Consider the following 20,971-nt stretch of genomic DNA (forward strand, 5'->3'; position numbering starts at 1 on the left):
ACAAGGTTGTAAACACCAACTGAAAGCGACAGATCTTTGTTCAGATACAGATTTAACCTGTGTAAAAAAACAGATACAGACTTGAGACTTCCAAAAGTTCACTTTTGCAAAAGACAATCATCTCCTCAGACAACTTATTTGCTCTGACCTCCTCCTATTCTCCTACCCTCAAAATGACATGTATCTCTGGAAACATACTATTACTTGAGTCATAATCTCACTGGTATGAAAACATTCTTGCAATGCTATCACATCTGGTCATAAAAATATTTAAATTTATTTAACACAAACAGTTTACCATATTTCTTTCACCTTTTCTCGCTCTGAAGGGCAGCTACGCTCAAGCAGAGCACGGGACAAGTTCACATTTGGGCACCCCACTTGTGCTTAATGCAATGTGACCTCTGAATTCACACAGCTGTTCATGCAGAAGGCAAAATTCCCCAAAAGAACCCCATCAAGACAAACAATACCACAATTTAAGAAAAAAAATAGAAGTTAAAGAGAAATTCAGAAGTAAAGGTTTAAAATTAGAGGTAATCTTCAGGTTCTCAGAGCAGAACAGTGAATTACTGTGCATGTTACTTCCTCTCCTCTAAATGGTATCACTGGTACGAGATTCTTCTCCTCAATTATTAAAAAACTTGAGGAACATTCCCAGAAGAGGAAAATAGAGCTGTGCACAGGAGCAAGAATGCCAGTGACAACAGCTCAGGTTGGGATTTTTTTTTAATATATATTAAAAAAAACTAGGCTGTGAAGTTCATTCCCTTGCTTTGCTTCCACATCACTCTGCTATGAACTCACTCATTAAAAAAAACAACTGTTATGGACTACGTGGTTCCAAAAATACTTTCTGTCTGCTTTGTCAAGATCCCTTTAATCTCTCTGTAAGTATCTCTAATCTTTCAGTAGGAGATCAGAAATATCAAGGCTGTGTGAAGCCACACCAAGTGCCTAGACAGACTGGCCACATATTACTATTTAATAATCGGCCAAAATACCTACCAGTCACATTGAGATGAATTTTTTCTAAGTTAACATTAGTAAGAAAAGCCTCAGTTCAATCAGATTTCACTATAAACTGACCATTTTACATGGCACAGGGTTTTTTAGAAGCATTTTACTTGGCAATGATGTAATTTTTTGAAAAATTATCATTTCTGGCCAAGGTCAATACAGGAGATATTACACAGAGAAAAAAAGGCGGCCTAGCTTCACTCTCCACTCTTTTCATCCATCAAGGACAAACACCCTTGGAAGCTACAAAAGAAACACCAATCTTGGAATAAGGAATTAAGACTGAGGAATGTAAGCACTGATACCTTTGTAGACCAATCATTCCAGAAGAGGGAGGCGAGATGCAGTCTAAAAATAACATCAGGTGCCTTCAGTGAATGAAATATCGTAACTAGGCACAAACCTGACTAAAGTCCGTTTCTTTGTCTCCTTTGCTCGTACTTTCTTCATGAGATGTTCCAGTTTCCCTGACTCCTCAGGTTGGATTCCAAGGTCCTCATCCTCTGCTATGTTTATGATATCCCTGTAGAACAAAGAGATAGCAAACCCTCCAGGCTTCTTCAAGTGCATCAAGTCCAGGATGATACCTAGAAACAATTTAAGAGATAGAAGGAGAATCACAGAAACTGCTTTTTTCTTGCATTGCCTGTTTCTCAACACTCTGAGATTTCTCTCTAAGCAGAGAAATTAAGCAAGAATAAACTCCAAATTGTCATCTGCACCAGATGTGAAAGTTTCTAGGGACAGAGGCAAAAGGAATTCTTCAGCTTCAGTCAAAACAATGTAGCATAGAAAATGTTTCCTCCCTAATTAAGAATCTGGACAACACCGTGTATGAAGCAGCTCTCAGAAGCTCCTACAAAACATAATCTTACCTCAGGCATTGAGGGAAGTAATGTGTTCAGAAATTCCCCTTTCCCAGTTATAAGGGCTAATGGATTAAGGAAGCCTCACAGCTTCTAGATCCAGCACATCTGCTGAACTCCAAAAACACTGGTTTTCCCAGTTACATAGCTGAAATAGTGAATCATTTGCTCTCTAGTCTCTGAACTCAGGTTGCTGTTCTTCAGCTAATTCAAAATGGAGCCATTAAAGTAATTTTCCTTTGGTGTTAACATAGTGTTATTATTCCCTTCCTGGAAAATGGTGGAATAATAAAATAGAGTTTGTTTTCCACAGCCCTCTCAAGTCCTAATTTATACTATCCGAGAAGAAAAAGAGATCCTAGAAAATAAGTGTTAGTTGTTGCGATACCAGATTGGATAACAGATTTTCTAATTTAGATTAGATACCAAGTTTCTAATGTAGAAAGCTCCAGAAAGATTCCATAGTTCTGATGATTTTACATTCTTTTTCCATCACAAATTTGCAATGCAGTTAACATCTGCTGCAAGGATATATCACTTTTATTCTGCCTGAAATTAAAGGGGAAAATAATGACCTGTGTCTCTCAGATCACCAGCTCTGGTCCTGGCCAGCTTGGCTTTAGCACTGTCATTGGCATGAGGGTCATCCTCGTTGGTGAAAAGCATGATCCTTTTGTGGCTCAGTCTGACTCGGACATCACTGAAGAGATTAGAGCAGGCCCAGAGTGCTTCACCCAGTGAATAGTCGGCGTTGTGGCCAAAGGTGTCACGGAAAAGTACTCGTCCTCTATCTCCCTTGTATTGGTCCAGCTCTAGAATACGCTTCGCACCTAGGGGCAATAACCGCATCCGTACGCATTAGAAATACTGAAAGAAGTACCACAAACTCTTCTAAATGCACTGAGGGTCCCTTGCAGCTGACACCTGAGTAATGTCCCCTAGCACTTCTGTGGCAGTGCCCTTCCAACCCAGCATAGCCTAACATTTGCAATATCACATACCAGTTACCACTTCAAAGCACGTACTAGGGCCTAAAGGACACAAAGTACCCTGGCACCAATGTGAGGCTCTTCCTGCTGGAGGAGGGAAACAGTCAGGGATCAATGTATCATAAACCCTCTGCACTGAAAGGACAAGTGCTCAGCAGGCAAGGCAGCAATTGCACCTGCTGCAGAAGCACGGCAGACTGCTGCGCCACCAGAGAAAGGAGAGGAGGTGAAACAACATCCTGCATCTCCACAGCACATTGGGAAGGTGGAGAATTCCTCCTGCTCCCTTGTCCCACATGCCACACAGAATCAACCTAGAGGTTAGATGCAGCCCATAGATCACCACATGGAGCACAGCAACATTCAGGGCAGGTATCCATGGCCTTTTTAAAGCCCTGCAGGTTACTCCAGCCCAACTATGACTCCTTTTCCCACCTGTCTAATAGCAGATTCTCTGTTTTCTCCCGTAACTCTACCAAGGGAGACAAGCTTTCATTTTTCAGCTACTGCATTCTGCAGAGGTTATTCCTTTGTCCTTCACTCAAATTCTATTTATTTAATTCTGTTCTATTGTATTTGAAATCTCATCTGAAAATGTCTTTTCCTCCCCTATTTACTATTTTATTTTCATCTCCTCAGATGACATTTGATTAACAGCATAAGCATTCATAATTATGTACTACATAATAACTAACTATAGTATTTCTTCTTTCTCCAGCACATGCTGCTCTCCAGGGGCAGCAAATACATAATTCTCTTCCTTTTTAACAACATCCACCTTTCACCTGCACTGCCTTTATCAGAATGGCAAAGCTACTGCCTCTAACACAGGGAAAAGGGCAAGGAGGAGGAAAAAGGATGAGCGAGAAGCCTAAGGTGCTTGCTGCCAGAAAAGGGAGAAGAACCAAGGGCAGTCTTGTCAGGTCCCCATAGTAATTAATTCTGAAACTAGGACAAGGCACAGCTCTTACAGGAGAATCCCATGCGTTATTAAAGCATGATAGCAAGAACACTAACATACACCTCCTAGTTAAGACAACAAAATAAAACCTCGTCAGAGATACAGGTTGTTATTAAAAGCAAGTAGACAAAATCCCTCCACGAGACTCTCTGCTGTCAGAGAATCTGTCACCACTAGCATACATTCTTTGCAATCCTCCTCCTACCTTTTCTAATTCAGCAACTGGCTCTCATTATCAAGCACATACTAGGTCATTCTAAGAAATTCTAGGAAAATGGAAGAGCTAAATTCAAGAATTGTAAAACTTATTATGAAAATAAGAGACAGAACGCTCTAAACAGATAACATACTGGACAACCCGCTCTAGCTGACCCTGCTTGAGCAGGGGCTTGGACAAGATGACCTCCAGAAATCCCATCCAACCTCAGCCATTCTGTGATATTCTCCATCAGCTGGAATCTGTGATGCCTTCACACGTACATGCACCTTTCTGAAGCACAGCAGAGACATGATGGGCTTTCAAGAGCTCTGTTGAGATCCTCTTAGCTTTAGCTGACAGCAAGTGAACCACCACATTAAAATAGAAGAAAAGGCATAGGAAAGGGATCTGAACCTACTATAACAGAAAAAGCTAAGCTACCACTAAGTTTCTAAGCTTTCAGTAAATTTCTAAAACTATCCCCCTCCAACAACACATCTCAGTAACAGGAACATTTTTATTTATCTGATACCTCTTTGTTTTCAGACAGGTCAGTTACTAACAATGCTACTACAGAGATTTCCTTACTCTACCTTTCTACATAACCTTCATATCACTATACTGCCTTTACCTGGATTGTCCAGCTCCTGAAGAACATAGATGTGCTTGAAATCTGCTGAGTTCTTGTTCTTCTCTGTACCATAGAACACGACACTTAACAGGTCCCTGTCACTACTAATAATCTTGCTTGTATACACACTCCGGATGCACTGGAAAACAATGCACACAGGTTAAAATATGAAGGAAATCAGTTGCAGCAAGGGTACAAAAGTTTTGTCTTTGGCAAATAGCAGCTTATCCAAGTAGACTCTAGCAAACAAAAGAACTGTGACAAATAGCTAAAATCACCAGGAGAAAGAATTTGTAATCTTGTTTTTTCAGGGAATTTTTTTGGGCACACAGCCTTATGTATTTTTCATCAGCATTCCCTTTCTACTAGCAAGATCAATGAAATAAACATCTCTCAAATACACCACCCTGAACGTGGATTGATCGCTCATTTTATAAATATTTCCCTCACCGAACTCTAGACATGGCCCACCAGGCAACGTGTGGATCTTTCCAAACCCACAGCCATTCAGCAATCTGAGTCGCTCGAGTTTCACAGGGACCTTACACCAACAGATCAGGCAGAGCGACAACCAGGTAGCCATACCCGTGGCGGTGCCGAAGGCGATCCCCGGAGTGTATGTGAAGCCCCTCGAGGCTCTCTGAACAGCCTTACCCGGATGGTCATGTCAAAGGGAGTCACTCCGTCCCCGTCGGACTCAAACATGGCCCTGGAGGCATCGACTAAGAAAATCAGGCTGTCCCGACCCGAGAACCTGTAGTCCGCTACGGAGGAGGGGGGGAAACACTTTTAGCAACGGCCCCCTCCGCCCGCTGAAGGCAGGCAGCGCCAAGCCCGCTGACCCCCGAGGGCAGCGGACCTCGGGCTGCCCTCCAGGGGGGAAGGGAGTTGCGGGGGGCTTACCGACCGCCTCGGTCCCCTCCTCCTCCTGCTGCTCCTCCTCCTCCTCCTCCGGCCCCTCGCTCCGGTAGTACGACACCCAGTCCGACATGGCTAACCGCGCGGCGCGAGGCCCAACGACGGCGGAACGGCTGGCGGAGCGGGGAGGGGCGGCCTGAGCTCAACACTCAATCAACCGCCGCGGCCGCGCGCCGCTGCCCGCCACTCATCAGAGGACCCGCCTCCCATAGTAACACTGGCCAGTGGCGAGAAAGAAAGGGCGTCACGCCCTGCCCCTCCCAAGGGAAGCCGCGCCTTGCCTCCGCGTGGATTGGATGAAGAAGAGAAAAGAAGGCGGGAGCTCTGCCCGCCCTGCGCGTGGCTCCGGCTCGGAAGCCGGAAGAGGCGCCAAGCCTCAGCCAATGACAGGCGAACTTCCCCGTTCACGCCCACCGGCCTCTAGCTCCGCCCCCACGACGACCCCCGCCCCAGGCCGGAACCGCCGCGCTGCATAACGGCGCAGTGACGGAGCAGCCCGGCCGGTCGCCGGCTGCTGCGCATGCGCCCGCGCACAGAGGCAGTGTCTTCCCTTCCGTTCTGTCTGTCACCTCACGGTTAGTGCCGCCGCACCTGGGAGCAGCGGCGGCGGCGGGACCGGCACGCGGCGCCGCCCTTTCCCCTTTCCCTCCGCTTCGCGGCGCCGGGAGTCTGCTAGGGCTCCGGGTGCCGCCCGGCGACCGTGCCCGCACCCCCATGGAGGAGCCACTGGTCCTGCACCCTGTGAAGCTCTATGTGTACGACCTGTCCAAGGGCATGGCTCGGCGCCTCAGCCCCCTCATGCTGGGTAAGAGCAAGGCGGGGGCACCGGCACCCCCCTGGCCTACCCCTCCCGCCGTCTCCCGGGGCTTCGTGTCCCCTCACCGACCGCTGCCGCCTGGCCTTGCCGAGCCGGGAAACGGGGCCGAAATCACCACCTTCAGCGGCGGAGGTGGCTTTCCGCCGCCCGGTGTCGCTCTCCCGAGGGAACGGCCCGCCGGGGAAGGGCGCCCTGAGGGCGCAGGCAGTGCTCGGCAGCTGCGGGCACTGGGCTGTGGCGGAGGCCGGTGGCCGAAGAGCGACTTGCGAGTGTGTGGGCCTGGCTCCGGGACCCGATGTGTGGGAGCAGAGCGGGTTTTAGCTGCAGCATCCCTGTCTCTGTTGTCAGTGGGACGAGCTCTGTCAGCAAGGCAAGTCCAGGGGAACAGGGTCCAGCCTCTCTTCCCCCATCTGTCCTTTGCTGCTTCGTTGGCCTTGTTTACTAAAGGCTAATTAATAATATTACTTAGCCTCTGAAGTGAGGGAAAGCTCAGTTCCCAAACTCTGACTGCTCTGATGCCTGGGCAGGAAGGCTGAACTGGAAGAAAGCCTTCTGCTGTTTACAAGGTTATTGAGTTTAAATGGCTCCATGTTGTGAGGCTGGACTGGGCTAGGCATTGCAACAGCTTGTGGTGTGCAACTAGCCACCCTCTCCTTCCAGAGAGTTTGTAAAAGTTTGTCTTATGTCTTATCAAGAATGTGTGTGTTTCCAGCTGAACCTTGAACTGGGGATACAAAGGAAGCTTACGTTTTGCTTGAAGTTTTCGAAGTGTGAAATAGAAACATGACGAGAGAATGGTTTATGCCCATTAGGTGTAGACTCTGGTCCATCTCAGACCAGCAGTCAGTGGAGATGAGACTTCTCAACAGGCTCAGTGTCTGAACAGATGGCTCCATGTAATCTTGTTTTACAGTTTGTTGGCATTCACTTCACTCATCTGTCCTACAAGGAGATTCTGGGCTTTCCTGAAAGCTTAAAATGAAAGGCCAAATAATTCTTAGCATGAGATTTCATACACATCAATGACAGGCTTGCAAAGTTGAGAAGAAGATATTACAGAGATCGTATGTAATGTGCTCTGTTAGTCAGACAGCAACAACAACTTTGGGAGATGTTTCCCACACTGGATAACCTCAAACCTTTTTGTGTGGTCAGTCGCTTCTGTTGTAGCCCTCAGGGAAGTAACTTTTCACCTGTTCATAATAGCCATGTTTTATCTTGTGCTAAGAGTTATAAATCTTAAGGTACAGATTACATGTGTGTGTGATTTACCCATGTTTGAGTCAAGCAGATTTTAACCAGTCTTATTTCAAAGTGTTGGTCCAGGTGTAGACTTATACAGTGACAACCTATTTCTGTATGTATCTTGGTGCTGGTCTTCACGCAGATCAAGTCATGGCTTTTTAGCGCTCGTATTATCCACAAAGCCAATCTTGGGACCTTGTAGCTTTCTGAATTTCTGCATAAAAACATTTAGTGCATGACTTCATTTTTGGTGCTTTTATGCTACCCAAACAGCAACTTAAAAACTTTGTGCTTGCGATACGGTTTGGTTCTGTTTCTAGGAGTCTGAGTAATGAAAAGAAAAACTTTAAAACCTGAACATGTCTCTCAGTAGTGTGGGAAGTGTTGCTTGCTAGTACTTCCCAGTAACTAGCTGAGTTCAGACGTGTTCATGGAACAGCGCCAACTAGGCCTGCCTGGTCATGGTGACAACGCAGACTGCAGAATATTTGGGATTATGTGGATCCAGCAAATGGATTGTCCATAAAAGAAGTCATTGTTTGTTCCTTTTTTTCCTTCAGGTTAAGTATTTCCTGTGCATTTATGCTCAGCTCTGTCATACCTCCAGATTATGTTAGAAACCATCCTAAGAGCAAAGCGATCGAAAGACTGTTCTTCCCTCATGTACCCACTTTTTTTTCTTGAAGAACATCAAAACTGTTGCTACTTCTCTGTACATTAACTTTCATATGGTCAACAGCTAGTTTTTCTTTCTTTTTTTGTCAGTGATGTTCATAAACTACATCATTAGGAAAAGTCATAGGAATTGAAGAGGAAAGGATTTATTAGATGATTTAATGCTAAACATTTGTCATCTCTACTTAGAGTATTCTTTCCATAGATGCCAAATTTGATTGAAACAGTGCTTTTGCTCTAAGTGATAATTCTGTAACATCATCTATATTGAAATACATGTGTTTTAGAGAGGAGAAACAAATACAATAATTGATTGTGCTAAAATCAGTTCCTGGCACACTTGAAAACAGAAGTTCAGATCCCCCTGCCGGATGGGGATGACTGCCTTCTTATGGGGCTGACCACTGCAAGAGCATCACCACATGGTGTCTTCATTTGTGTTAATAGGACCCAGATGTGTTATGGATTATGTCAATACAGCATTCAAGGATCAGCTGTCACTACTAAAAGTTATCGAAAATTTGTCAGGGTAGGTTCTCTCTATTGTGTCTGAATGATGAACCTGAAAGGCAGAGCTATACGGCACTGCTCATAGCAGGCTCCAGAGTGACTTAGTCGTGCCCCTTGGGCACATCTTCTCTTTTCTTGCAAGTTTACTCTTTCTCAACCCAGACTACTTCTGTTCTTACTTTTCTGTGAGTTTCCTGTAATTTTTCAGTGAATATTTCTAGTCTAAAGTATACATGACAAAATATTGTAGTTCAATTGCCTTTGATATCAGAAATGGCATGTTTAATTTTTGTGTACTGTTGCTCTGCATGCATCTTCTCTACAGTTACCGCTCCCATTCTCACTCTGAGAGACTACATTTGTCTGTCCAACTATGTCATCTAATAATAATAAATGTTAACCTGAATGCAATGAGATTTCTGCTTTCAAGATGGAAAATTTATCCACCTGATTCTGTGGAGGGTAGGGAGGAAAATAGAATAGTTCAGCTTGCAGTGCTGATTTTGAAGTAGATGTCCAAAGGCAGAGAAATATTTAAGGAAGATTAAGATCCTATTGCATCATGGCCTTAAAGAAAAATGTCTTGCAGCTCTCAAAGTTCTCGTGCATTGTAACTGAGGTTATTGCTCATGTGACTCAAAGAATGGGCAGGAGCTTGGTTTACCACAGCACCTTTGGCTCCATGTAGTGTGAATTAATGGTGAGTTTACTGGGTTGAAATTATTAAGTGGTGCATTCAGCTGTAGGGACTTACCTTTGCTCTGACTCTTTCTGGGCTGTTAACTGCTAAAAGGAGGTGACTTCTGCGTTGTGCCTTTTTTCCAGCTGCAGCACATTACCTCTCCTCCACCCATTCTGAAGAGTTTTTAATTGCTCCAGTGCATGATTCCATCAGCTTTACTCCAGAGCATTTGCTAGGGATTTCATGAAAATTGAAAATACCCTCCCCCAATCCAGCCTACTTCTTGGTCTCTCTAGGCACCTCAAGGAGAAGGGAACTGAAGCAGACTCCTCCCTCTCCCTTAGTTTTTTTTGTTTCAGTTGAGAACCCTCAGTAGCACGTAGGAGAAAGTGCTTGACTAATTAGGATAATTTTCAATTCAAAAGGGGCAGGAATCTTGATGGCTTGGCCTAGGGAAATTGCAACAATGTGCAAAGCAATGCAGTGTGAGAAATACCCATGCTGGTTGACCAAATTATGTCACTTCCAGTTCCACAGGAGACCAATTCACTACTTTTCTGGGGTCTTTTAGGGTCTTCTGAGGCTTGCCTATTAGTTCTTTCCTATACAACTCTGGAACAGGCTCAGGAACAGGTTTTGTTCTTGCGCTGAGGGATGGATGGCCTAAGCTCTGAATGGGGTAAACTAAATGCCCATCTCCTTGATATAATTCCTTCATGTCTCAGAACTTTTCTGCCCTTCAATCTAATAGGTTGGGTTAATATACGAATGCCGCTTGCATTTGATACTTGAAATGGACAGGAGTATGCTACACTGTGTGGCCCTCAAGATTAAAAAATTAACTGTGCCAGTGAAATAGATTGGTGAGCATGTAATCTCCTTTATGCTTGGCCTTCCAGATAAATCCAAGCATGGAAGTAATCCTGTCTGATTGTATTCTAAAATTATACGGGCTTGCTTTCTTTTTTCAAAATGCCCTTATATCCTAACAGTGATGGTCTCCTGAATCAGTTGCACAACAAACAAATGTAACTACTTCATTCTCCACATTCCTGTGACTAAACGGAGTGTCCTGGAATTGTTTAATGCATTTGCATGTCATATTTTTCACATAGGCTTCTGACTCATGTAAGCACCAGGAAAGTAGCTGAGCTATGAATGTTAGAAAGAAAAAATAAAAGCAAGCAAAAAGCATGTTTACTTGGCAAGTGATACTTTGCCTCATTCAAACAATTTGAATCTTTGAGATGTTTGAGCACACAGATCTATGCTGAATGGGCATTGCCTCCTGAGTTTTAGTATTTTCAGGAAAGATCCATGTAAGTGCCTCAGCAAGTAGAAAAACTGGGGTTGTTTAGTCTGGAGAAGAGGAGGCTGAGGGCCTCAGCCTCTCTAATTATTGCTTTCTACAACTACCTGAAAGGAGGTTGTAGTGAGGTGGCTGTGGGTCCCTTCTCCCAAGTAACAAGCAACAGGACAAAAGAAAATGGCCTCAAGTTGTGCCAGGGGAAGTTTAGATTGCATATTAGGAAAAATTTCTTCACCGAAAAGGTTGTTGAACCTTGGAACAGGCTGCCCAGGGAAGTGGTGGAGTCACCATTACTGGAGGTGTTCAAAAAACGTGTGGACATGGCACTTTGGGACATGGTTTAGTGGACATGGTGGCATTGGGTTGACAGTTAAATTTGATGATCTTAGAAGTCTTTTCGAACCTGAGTGATTCTATGATTTAAACTCTCTAGGCATCTTGCTGTTTCCCTGTTTTACATGGCTGAACAGTAGATGCCCAATAGAGTATCATGTCATCAGGATATTCCTGTTCCGCATTATGTGTGTGCATCATTTGGATTAACTTTGCTGTAGGTATTGAGTGAAGGGTAATGCCTGCAGTTTAAGGGCTTTTGTGGCTGGAACAGAAAGTACTGGGAAATCAGACATTTCTATATAGTTATGGACAGCCTCAGGTTATGAGTAGATGTATTGGTTTTGGTGGCAGTACCAGCATATAGTTCTGCTCCCATTGCAGTGTGTCATGGGAGTTTGGGGTGTTGTGGCAAGGAGTGGAAGAGGATGAAATACAGTGATATTTGCCAGTATCCCAGATGGCATTTGCAATCCCTTCCTCTAGACCACCCAATTCACTACAGGATGTAAGCTCTGTTGCACTGTAGGATTATTTGGGGAAGCTCCCTGGTAAGCTTGCCCTTCTATTTTTGAAACTGGACAATGCTGCTGGAAGCAGCTCTTTTGGAAAGTGTTGCTGCTGGCCCTGAATACAACTTACGCCTTAGCACTGTTAACAGCAGTACTGTACTCATGCTTTCACTTGGGCAGCTGGCTGTGGAAACAAAGCAGTGCTGATCCTTGCTTGGTCATACTGCTGGAGCTGGTATGCGTATCAAGCCTTCAGAGGCTGCAAGCAAAGTATTTTGTATAGAGTGGACAATGTGCAGCAGAAGGCAGGACATAACTCCTTAGTGCAGGCTGCCATGATTGCTTTACATGAGCTTGTCAGGAGTGGCAATGGTTGTGAGCTGTCACCTGTTCTATGCAATGTGTGGGTTTGAGAGAAAGGCAAGAAGAGTCATGTAGGAGGATCATCGACAGAGGTAAAACTTCAGGAGGAAGGTGATGATGTCCATGAAGGTCTGTACAGAACCTCTTACATGATGCAACAGAAAAACAACATTGAGATTCTTGCTGAGAAGCAGGAAAGGGAGCTACCTAAGTTCCTCAGAAACTGGTGACCATTGACTTACTCCTGTCAGTCAGTTTGGAGTTGAGATGACAACAGCCAGGTGTGCAGCATGGGGAAACTGCAGCAGCATACCAGAAATTTGTTGGTCTTGGATGTCTCTGGGTGTTGCGTATGTGGCCAGTAAACAGCAGGTTTCTAAGGCATGGGATTCCCCAACTGTGGTGTCTTTGGAGAGGAGCACAGTTCACCAGTGGCAGAAGGGGATTTTCTTTTGTCTGCAGCAGGATGGAGGGTTACCATGGATGCCCTAGTGCTCTAAGATGCATCAGTGCTGTGGATCTCGCAAGTGTTTTCCACAATGCCAGCCTGGTTAATGTCTTACAGGAGCCAAGCAGAAATAGCAGGTCAGCAGCCTCATTAAGTTCACCAGACCAGTGCTTGGCACAAACTGACCTAGCTGAGCGGTCTCAGACAGACCTGCCTTCTGCAGATAGGCATCTTCACTTGCTGAGAGCTCTTCTGTTACTGCCCTGGTAGTTGCTGCCTGTTGTTGGCTACAGATTTGGTGTGCAGCAGCCAGAGAGGAGCCCCCAAGGGTTGGACTGCAGTCTACTGCGAAGTTCCTTTCCTGAATTCTGTTTTGATTTTGTTCATACAATCAGAGAATCGCACTGATGGAAAGCAACCTCTGGAGGTCCTGCTTAAGGTAGATCTGGCCAGAGCAGATTCTTCAGGGCCCTGGGCAGTTGAGTTCTGGGTATCTCCAAGGATGGAAAGCACATGCTTTCTGGACCCCTGCCCCAGTGTTTGATCACCTTCATGGTAATTTTTTTTCTCTTCATACTGAGTTGGGAATTTTCCATTTTCCAACTAGCACTTGTTGCCTTTCACTGTGCGCCTCTGAGTAGAACAAGGGTCCCTTTCCTCCATACCCATTGGGTAGTTGTAGACAGCAATAAGGACTCTTGGCTTTCTCTCCTTGAGGCTGAACAGACCAGTTCTCTCAGCCGCTCTTCAATACAGCAAGTGCTCCAGCCCAGTATGTTAGTGTCTTTTGTACTGAGGGGAATCCAAAGCTGGACACAGCACTCCAGATGTGGTCTCACAAGTATTGAAGAAAGGGGAAGAATTGCCTCCCTTGAGCTGCTGGCCGCAGTCTTCCTAGAGCAGCGCAGTCTGTGGTAGCCTTTGCTGCAATGACCTTTCCAAGTAGGTGATGTAATTGCAGGAGCAGGTTCCCAACAGCACCTGTGACATTGTCCACATCTGCTGTAACTTTTGCACTTGCACACATAATCGAGGTGCAAAGGGGCAACTGTGTGGAAAGGTTTTTTTTCATGGCTGTTTGCTGGAAATGTGCGTGAAATTAAATATTACAATGTTCTTTTTCCATTTAGCATGCAAAAGGGCAGATACAGTTCTAGTATGTGCTGCCTTTGAAACGGTTTGTTTCTCTGCCCTGAAGGATAAAGTTCAAGTTTCTAGTGGAAAACAGTGATTTATTGTGAACAATTGTGTAATAATTTATTAACAGATAGGCAGAATGCTAACTATGCAAAGCCAAGTGGTAGAGCCTATTGTAGGCCAGCTGCTAAAGTTAGTGCAGTGCACTATACCCTACCCTGCGTGTTGCTGATGGGCCTGCAGTGTCACTGGTTTCTGGCAGCTCTAGAGCTCAAGGCGAAAGCTCTGATGGGGAAAGTGTGGAACAAGGGCCAGAGGATTGAGGAGCACAACAGCGTGGGACATGCTAAAGGGGCCGCAAATGCTGCTCAGATGTTGCAATACCCTGCTCTGCTTCTCTCATCATTGCTGCTGTCTTTTGGCCTTCATCCTACTCCGTGCCTACATTTCTTTGTGATGGCTTGACAGTGAATATGCTTGCTGCTTGGCTGTGATCCATGGTAGTGACAGATCAGTCCGCCTACTTCAAAACTATGTATGCTCACTTCGACTGATGCCCCTATTGTCACAACAGCCTTTTCCCTGCCTCTGCTCTTATACGACCCTTGTCTGAAGCAGGTGTCTATCTCTGTGCCTATTTTGCTTCAGACTTGAGCAGAAAAATATGGTAGTGATTGTTTATTACTTATTTGGACACATAAGCATCATTTTCTCAGAACTCTTGAAGGATTATCCTCATCAGTTTTGTTCTTCTGTTTTACTCAGTCCTCATGACGACAGAATGTTGGTTTTGCCCAAGAGAAAGAACTCACGAAGAACTACTACTGCTTCAAAGTAGCATATTCACTCCTGGCACTTGCAGACCAAAGCAGCCCTGACAGAGGAGTAGGAGAGGATAAATATCGCGAGACCCTCTGCCTATAGAAGGGGAAAGGCAATGCCTCTGCCTCCCTGTAGGCTATTGATGCCGTGGCACTGATCTGAGTAAGGACAACTGGAGAATGTCTTTTCACAGGGCAAGTGGAACTGGGACAAAGTACCCCATCACTGCTACCACACCAGGTATCTTAGAAGAATCTGGACACCAACAGAAGAAGAGTGACCACTAAAGTTTCATCAGAGAAGCCAGCATCCTGACTGAGGCTGAGGGATAAAATATTGATATGTTAAACTACCATTTAGCTTTAGGCCCCTGATACACTGGGGCCCAGTGTGTAATGTTCTGCCTCCTCTTTGGGAGTTGTGGGGAAAGAGCAGGGGAATGCAACTGAGCCAAGCTTCATTTTCACCAAACTTTTTTTTAATGAGTGGAATAATTTATTGTTATTCTGGGCGTCTGATGCTAGCCTTTGAAAAGCAGTCACAGTGCAATTTCAGCACCATAAGCAGTGGGAATACAAGCAGGCTGGCTAGTGTGATGAGGGATGCAGCCAAATCCTGAGTTAAGGTCAGTTAAGGCAGTGGCCCTCAAGACAGCTAAGAAAAGTTTGAATATCACAAGCATTTGAATAAAACCTTTAACAAAAGACCACAGCTCTGCGGCTGCGTTTAAAGGAGGATGATAATATCTAGACATAATGACCCAGAATTCAGGAAGCAAGAAAGTCTGTGGCTAGTTTTGGGAGGCCTGAGGCTGGTGGGATGCAAACAGATGGTGTCCAAACCAGAGAAAATCCTGCTGGCCAAAAGTTAACCCATCAGTGCTTTCTGAACAAATTTTTATTAGAACAATATCTCTTGTGTTCAGGTGGCTTTTTTTATCATGTCTACAGTGTTTTTTCTCACTCTGGGAAACCTGCAGATGACTTCAGCAGATCATCACATCACATTCTGGTATCTAAAAGTTGAACAATAACAACAAAACAACTTGGAAGAGGTGCTGCTTGGATATAAAGGATAATGCTGTGGGAAGTGGTCTGCTGGGGGAGAGTGCTTATACATGGAGGCTGACTAAAAGTATCGTGAGCCTGCTGCAAGAAGCTATGGCAGGGTAGCACTCAGTCTATTGCTTGGGTTCAGGAAGATGCCAAATGTTGATATGCACACAGTTTTTCTGTTCTAAATCCACTTTTCTGGGTGTTGTGCACCTTGTTTGGCAAAATAAAGTTACAGTGCATCTGTCAGCATGCTGCTGCTGCCTACAAGTTTACAAAGGGGTACAATACCAGGGACCAAGACTTTAGGTTATGACAGATAAAATAGTTGAGTCTAGAGCAGTAACAGCTGGTGACCTTTTGAAGAGAGGTTTGATCTTGAGAGCCCACCATGAACACAGAAACGTTTAGGCTTCCCACTTCTAGTTAACTGGAAAAGCATTTCAGAAGGGCCTTTTTCTCTAAGACACAATATTATCAGTTTAGTGGTGCTTTAAGCAAGTCTTTGCTGCTGTGTTCTACAAAACACATAATTTTATAACTTGTATAAATTTCAACCCTGCACTTCCCCACCCCTGCAACTCCCACTTAAACATTAATTTTTAAGGGCAGGGGGAGGGAGGGAAAAGAGGAAACTATGGAATAGATTCTAGAGACTATCTCCACAGATCATATGTTAAAGTCAGATCTCTCATCTGTTACTGAAAAAGAAAACTGAATACTCTGTGCTGGCTAACTTCCTGCAATTATGAAATCAGTGTAAAATTCAACTCTTCTGGTCCTGACTGAAGACTCTAATTTTAGGAAAAGGTTTCTTTTCTTGGTCTGTAGACAAAAGCCCACGGAAGGTAAGCACTGGCAGGGTAGGATGGCATTGCCACCTCTGCGTGCAGGGGGAAAAAAGTACAGCAGTAGTGTGGACAGAGCATCTGAAAGAAAGACATTCTGTTTCCTTAGAAGCAACTCTGGGATGAAATCTTTGGTATTACTGTCATGGTGAAATAATAAGCATGGTTCCTAAGTGATTGACAAAAAGTAGGCTGAAATCTGGAAAATGCGTTGCTAACAACTCTTCTTTTCTCTGCATACAGGGAAACAGCTGGATGGCATCTGGTAAGTGACTAGTTTTAAATTGCATATTGTGTGTTAAACACTGCATGGTGTAGGAAGTATTTTCAAAATGAGATTATATATACTTCAGATCTTAAGAACAGTTCAGCGTTGAAGAGAGAACAAGGCACTTTTTGTTTCTGAATACAGATTGACAGTAAGATGATGTACAGTCAGTTGCTGGTTAAACTTCATTCAAAGCTCAGAGGAGCCTATGAAAAAAAGTGTTGGTGTTTTTAGTTGTTGCGTTTTAGTACGTTTGTACGTTTTTTCAAGGGTAGGATGTTGTCCTTGTCCCAAGCACTTTGTCTTCTAATTGCAGGTGTGACTAAACATGAGAGTAAAAGAGTAGGTAGGAAGAAGATATTACAGAATAGGGCCTTCAGGCACGTAAGAGCAGTGGCTACATTCGGTTACAAAACACCCTCCAATTTGCTATGATTCATATCAAGAGTTGTTTGGGTTTAAAAAAAACCAAAAGGGCAGAAAAACCCCCAAACCCTTTTCCATCCATTTTCTTCTCTATTGATCTATCTCTGGTGATTGTCTGACCTTCTCAGTCAGTGTCTCTCAGACATGCACTTCTGTCACTGTGGTAGCTCTGTCTATCTCCGTGACTTCACCTTCAACCCTTTAGCTGAAAGAGGCTGCTGGAGTGGAAGTTCTGGTGTGGAAGTCCCTCTCTTCCTATGTTCCTTCATGCTTGGCCACTTAGCTAATCCTGTTCTTTCCCAATCACTTACAGAGTTACAGTAGGCTTGATAATAATTGCTTCCATACTCACTCATGTCCCAGCAGATCCTGTTCCTACTCACGGAAACACACGGACCTTTTCTTTCAGTTATTCAATTCATGATGTCCTTATACACGTAAATTTGCCAGTGATTTATGTGCTAGGTTAAATATTTCCTTTGTTTTACCTGTTGTTTGTTCTCTGTGGCAGGCACACCTCCATAATAGTCCATAAGGATGAGTTCTTCTATGGCAGTGGAGGAATCTCCAGCTGTGCACCTGTAAGTTAAACTTCTTTTTCTGATAAGATAATTTTGTGATAGGGTTACCTGATCAGAATTGCTTTTGTCGCTGTCTTTTGGAAAAGCAATTCAGAAGCAAGAGGCTTCTGAATTCAGCCAAATGGGGTTGTTTGCCATGGCTGCCCAGGGCATTTGAGGAAAAGGGAGTATGGACAGTGGGTTTAAGCCCAACTAAATACAGGTTGGGGGTTGCTTCTGCTGGTAGTCTATCCAAGACACCTTCTGCATTGCCAGAGTGACACCTTGTGTAATTCTGTATTGATAGGTTTTACATGCAGACTTGGCAACTCAAGGCATCCTTTTTAGGATTAAAAAAACCCAAAAAACCCATGGTGCTTTGCCGGACCTTTCTGTTCTTGGAGAGGCAAAACCAATGGTCATTCTTCTAAAGCAGAATTTTGCCATAGCCTAGGGTTTTCAGCACAAAGAGCCAAGTATACAAGCTGAAATATAAGTTGCATGTTACTTCTCATTCTGTGAGTGCAGAACAGGCGAGACCATGTTTGCTTGACAAGCATAACAAAAGTTCCTCCTTTCGTGCCTGGACAAGCCACGATAGCTCTATTCAGCAGAGTCCTCCAAAAGAATTCAGTCTGTCCATTTAACATTGTCTTCTGGCTGTTAATTTTTACAGGGAGGGACACTTCTTGGCCCCCCAGACTCAGTTGTTGACCTGGGGAACACTGAAGTCACAGAAGAAATTTTTCTGGAATATCTTTCCTCTTTGGGGGAATCCATGTTCCGGTAAGTAGCAGCTTGTACTGTAAAATCTGTATAACAAAAAAAGACTTTAGGGGAAGGGCTGCAGAATGGAGGAAGGTGTTATGAAACCAATCCTGCTCACAAAGCTTTGTCTGCTTAGTGTATTATTTGCTACTCTCCAAACATGAGACTGGAACTGATGCACTGATACACAAAGAGCTACCACTTAGGCAACCCCCTGGTGTGCCCGTCTTGAGCTAGGCTGGGGAGGCATTCTGCCAGGAAGTCTTTCACGCTGTTTTTTGTAAAATGGAATAATGCCTGAAATGCCTTTGAGAGAATACCCAGGGAAGATGAAGGCACTATATGAAATATTTCAGTAAATAGTGCTTTGCCCCAAGAGTCATAGATGAAGCATTGTAGTAAAGCTGCCAGCTTTCAGATGAGTAAAAGCAAGGTCTTGACTGTTAAAGAGTCTAGTCTACTTCTCACAAGAATAGGAAACAGTAGCATTTAGTGTTCTGGCTGTATTTCAATGTCAGTAATTCCTGTGATTTCTCATTATTGCTTCTGTGGTTTTAATTGAAGAAACCTGACCTCACTTATCCTCCAAAAAAACATTGTACAAAGTCAGTGATGCAGAGAGATGTCATTTTCCACCCCGATTCAACTGATTTTGGAGGTGAATTGATGTCTCTGTTTTACCTATTTGCCTTAGAATTCTTTGGGGGGGGAAAAAAAGTGCTAATGTAAGAAGAACAAGTTTTTCTGCTTGTTAGATTTATTGCTGAGTCTGTCTTATGTTTCAATTCCCTTTCTGCGGCACAGAAGAGAGTCTTATAACCTCTTTGAATGTAACTGCAACACCTTCAGTAATGAAGTAGCACAGTTCCTGACAGGAAGAAAAATTCCTTCCTACATCACTGACCTTCCAGCTGAAGTTCTTGCCACGTGAGTATGCATGCCGCTCCTCTCCGTAGTGTATTGCATGCTAATGCTTAAACATTTGACAGAGCCAGTGGTACCAGTTTATGCTGCCTCTCTCTGAGAACCAGCGTAAGATTAAGGAGAGGATGCTATTTGCTTTACTTCAACACTTACAACACTGTGCGACAAGCGCTGACTGGCACTGGCATTACTAAGACGACAGGAGAAGGTTGTTCTTCTGCCTTTAACTTAAACTAATTATTTTGTGATGGTCTCTTACATGTGACCAGACAAGCATGGCAAGTTTCAGAAAATGGTGCAAGTTTTTTTTGTCTTAGGAAACCAGTATCTGTTAAAGGTAATTTCTCTTATTCTAAGCACCGTAATTGCAGTGGAGGTGTCAGCTTTGCTTGTGAAGAGGCAGGGAAGACGTAATTTTAAAATGAATGCTGCAGTTTTAAACCTAGGACTGGATGGAAGAAGGAGGATATGAAAAAACAGAAATGAAAAATGCCTGCCTGGTAGTTCAGCTCAACTTTTTTTTTTTTTAAACTCTCAGCTAGGGAGGATCCCGGTGGGATGGTTTGAGCTCCATCATTTAGGTCTCATTTCTCATAACAATAGTATACCACATTATTTGGGAGACACATGTCTTCTACTCTGGGCTCTTAATCGTTTCAGATCTCTCAAAATCAGATAAAGTCTGTAACAGAGTGAGTCATATTGAAAGATAAACCAGGTGCTACAGATTGCAACAGGAATTATTCTGTGAGTGTTGAACCATTGTCTCATTGGGGAGATAGAGGCTATTCCTCTAGCAGTCTTTAATATTGATGTGGTATTTAATGGAGCACTGCAGTTGCATAACAGGGATTTAATTCGCACGCTTAAGTAGCATGAATTACTAAAAGCCAGTTTCAGAAACATTACCACATTAGCAGTCTGGACATGTTAGGACTCCGAACTAGCTAATATAAAAACATGTTTAAGATTCTTATTTATTGAACAGTAAGCTCTCTTTAATAGGTTGAATTAGTTTGCTTTAGGTTATAGTGTAAGTCTGTTCTTCAAATTTGCTTCTACAATGTTGGGTTGATTGCACTCTAGAAAGTGAGTGCATTTCAACAGTAAGTAAATGGGAAAAGTTGTTCATCAAGTAAGCTATTTGAGATGTTTATGTCTTTACCTTCTCAGACCTTTTGGACAAGCTTTAAGGCCCTTCCTGGACTCCATCCAGATCCAGCCACCCGGAGGAAATACCTTCAGCAGACATAATGGACAGAGCTAACAGGAGTGACCCAGAGTGCCCAGCCTCACCAGGCCTCTTTCTTTTTAAACATGAATCTACCAGATTTATATTTTATAATTTCCCATCAGAGTTAACTCTACAGAAATTACAAGACAAGTTTTAAAATTTCCTAGGGAGAGGATTTATCAGGGTGCATGTAAGACAATGCTACCAAAAAGATTGCCATAATTTCTAATAGTATTATACTAATTTATCAAGGCTGTCTTGTCCAAGTAGGCTGACACTTCCTAAGTGACTCCTGTGCTGGTAAGTGGGAATTCATTCCATGAGTATTCAAGGGCCCATTACACACTTTGGAGCAAATAAGGGGATGTCCTAGCCATCCCTTGCAGGCTTGCATCTTTCTCCTGTCACTGCCTATGTTATGGGGGTATTTGCTGAAGTCTACAGCAAAAAGACA

The 20,971-nt window shown here is 43.9% G+C and overlaps 2 protein-coding genes across 2 annotated transcripts in view; one reads left to right on the forward strand and one right to left on the reverse strand.

The window, feature by feature from the left end:
• The window catches only part of XRCC6 (X-ray repair cross complementing 6), a gene marked incomplete at both ends in the record, with an annotated part of 6,908 nt that extends 1,251 nt beyond the window's left edge, over positions 1-5,657 (reverse strand). Inside the window, 6 exons of the mRNA XM_082014334.1 lie at positions 3-57; positions 1,424-1,607; positions 2,462-2,716; positions 4,667-4,805; positions 5,321-5,430; positions 5,570-5,657. Coding sequence (XP_081870460.1) covers positions 3-57; positions 1,424-1,607; positions 2,462-2,716; positions 4,667-4,805; positions 5,321-5,430; positions 5,570-5,657 — 831 coding nt within the window. The remainder of the gene's footprint in view (positions 1-2; positions 58-1,423; positions 1,608-2,461; positions 2,717-4,666; positions 4,806-5,320; positions 5,431-5,569) is intronic.
• Positions 5,658-6,298: 641 nt separating this feature from the next.
• DESI1 (desumoylating isopeptidase 1) lies at positions 6,299-20,550 on the forward strand (the record flags this gene model as incomplete). The annotated part of the gene is made up of 6 exons (XM_082002629.1): positions 6,299-6,389; positions 16,581-16,602; positions 17,543-17,612; positions 18,268-18,377; positions 19,164-19,286; positions 20,457-20,550. The coding sequence occupies 6 exons, from the start codon at positions 6,299-6,301 to the stop codon at positions 20,548-20,550; spliced, it is 510 nt and encodes a 169-aa protein (XP_081858755.1).
• Positions 20,551-20,971: the final 421 nt, after the last annotated feature.

The sequence above is a fragment of the Phaethon aethereus genome (genome assembly GCF_964289735.1).
Source record: "Phaethon aethereus genome assembly, chromosome: 1".
NCBI lineage: Eukaryota > Metazoa > Chordata > Aves > Phaethontiformes > Phaethontidae > Phaethon > Phaethon aethereus.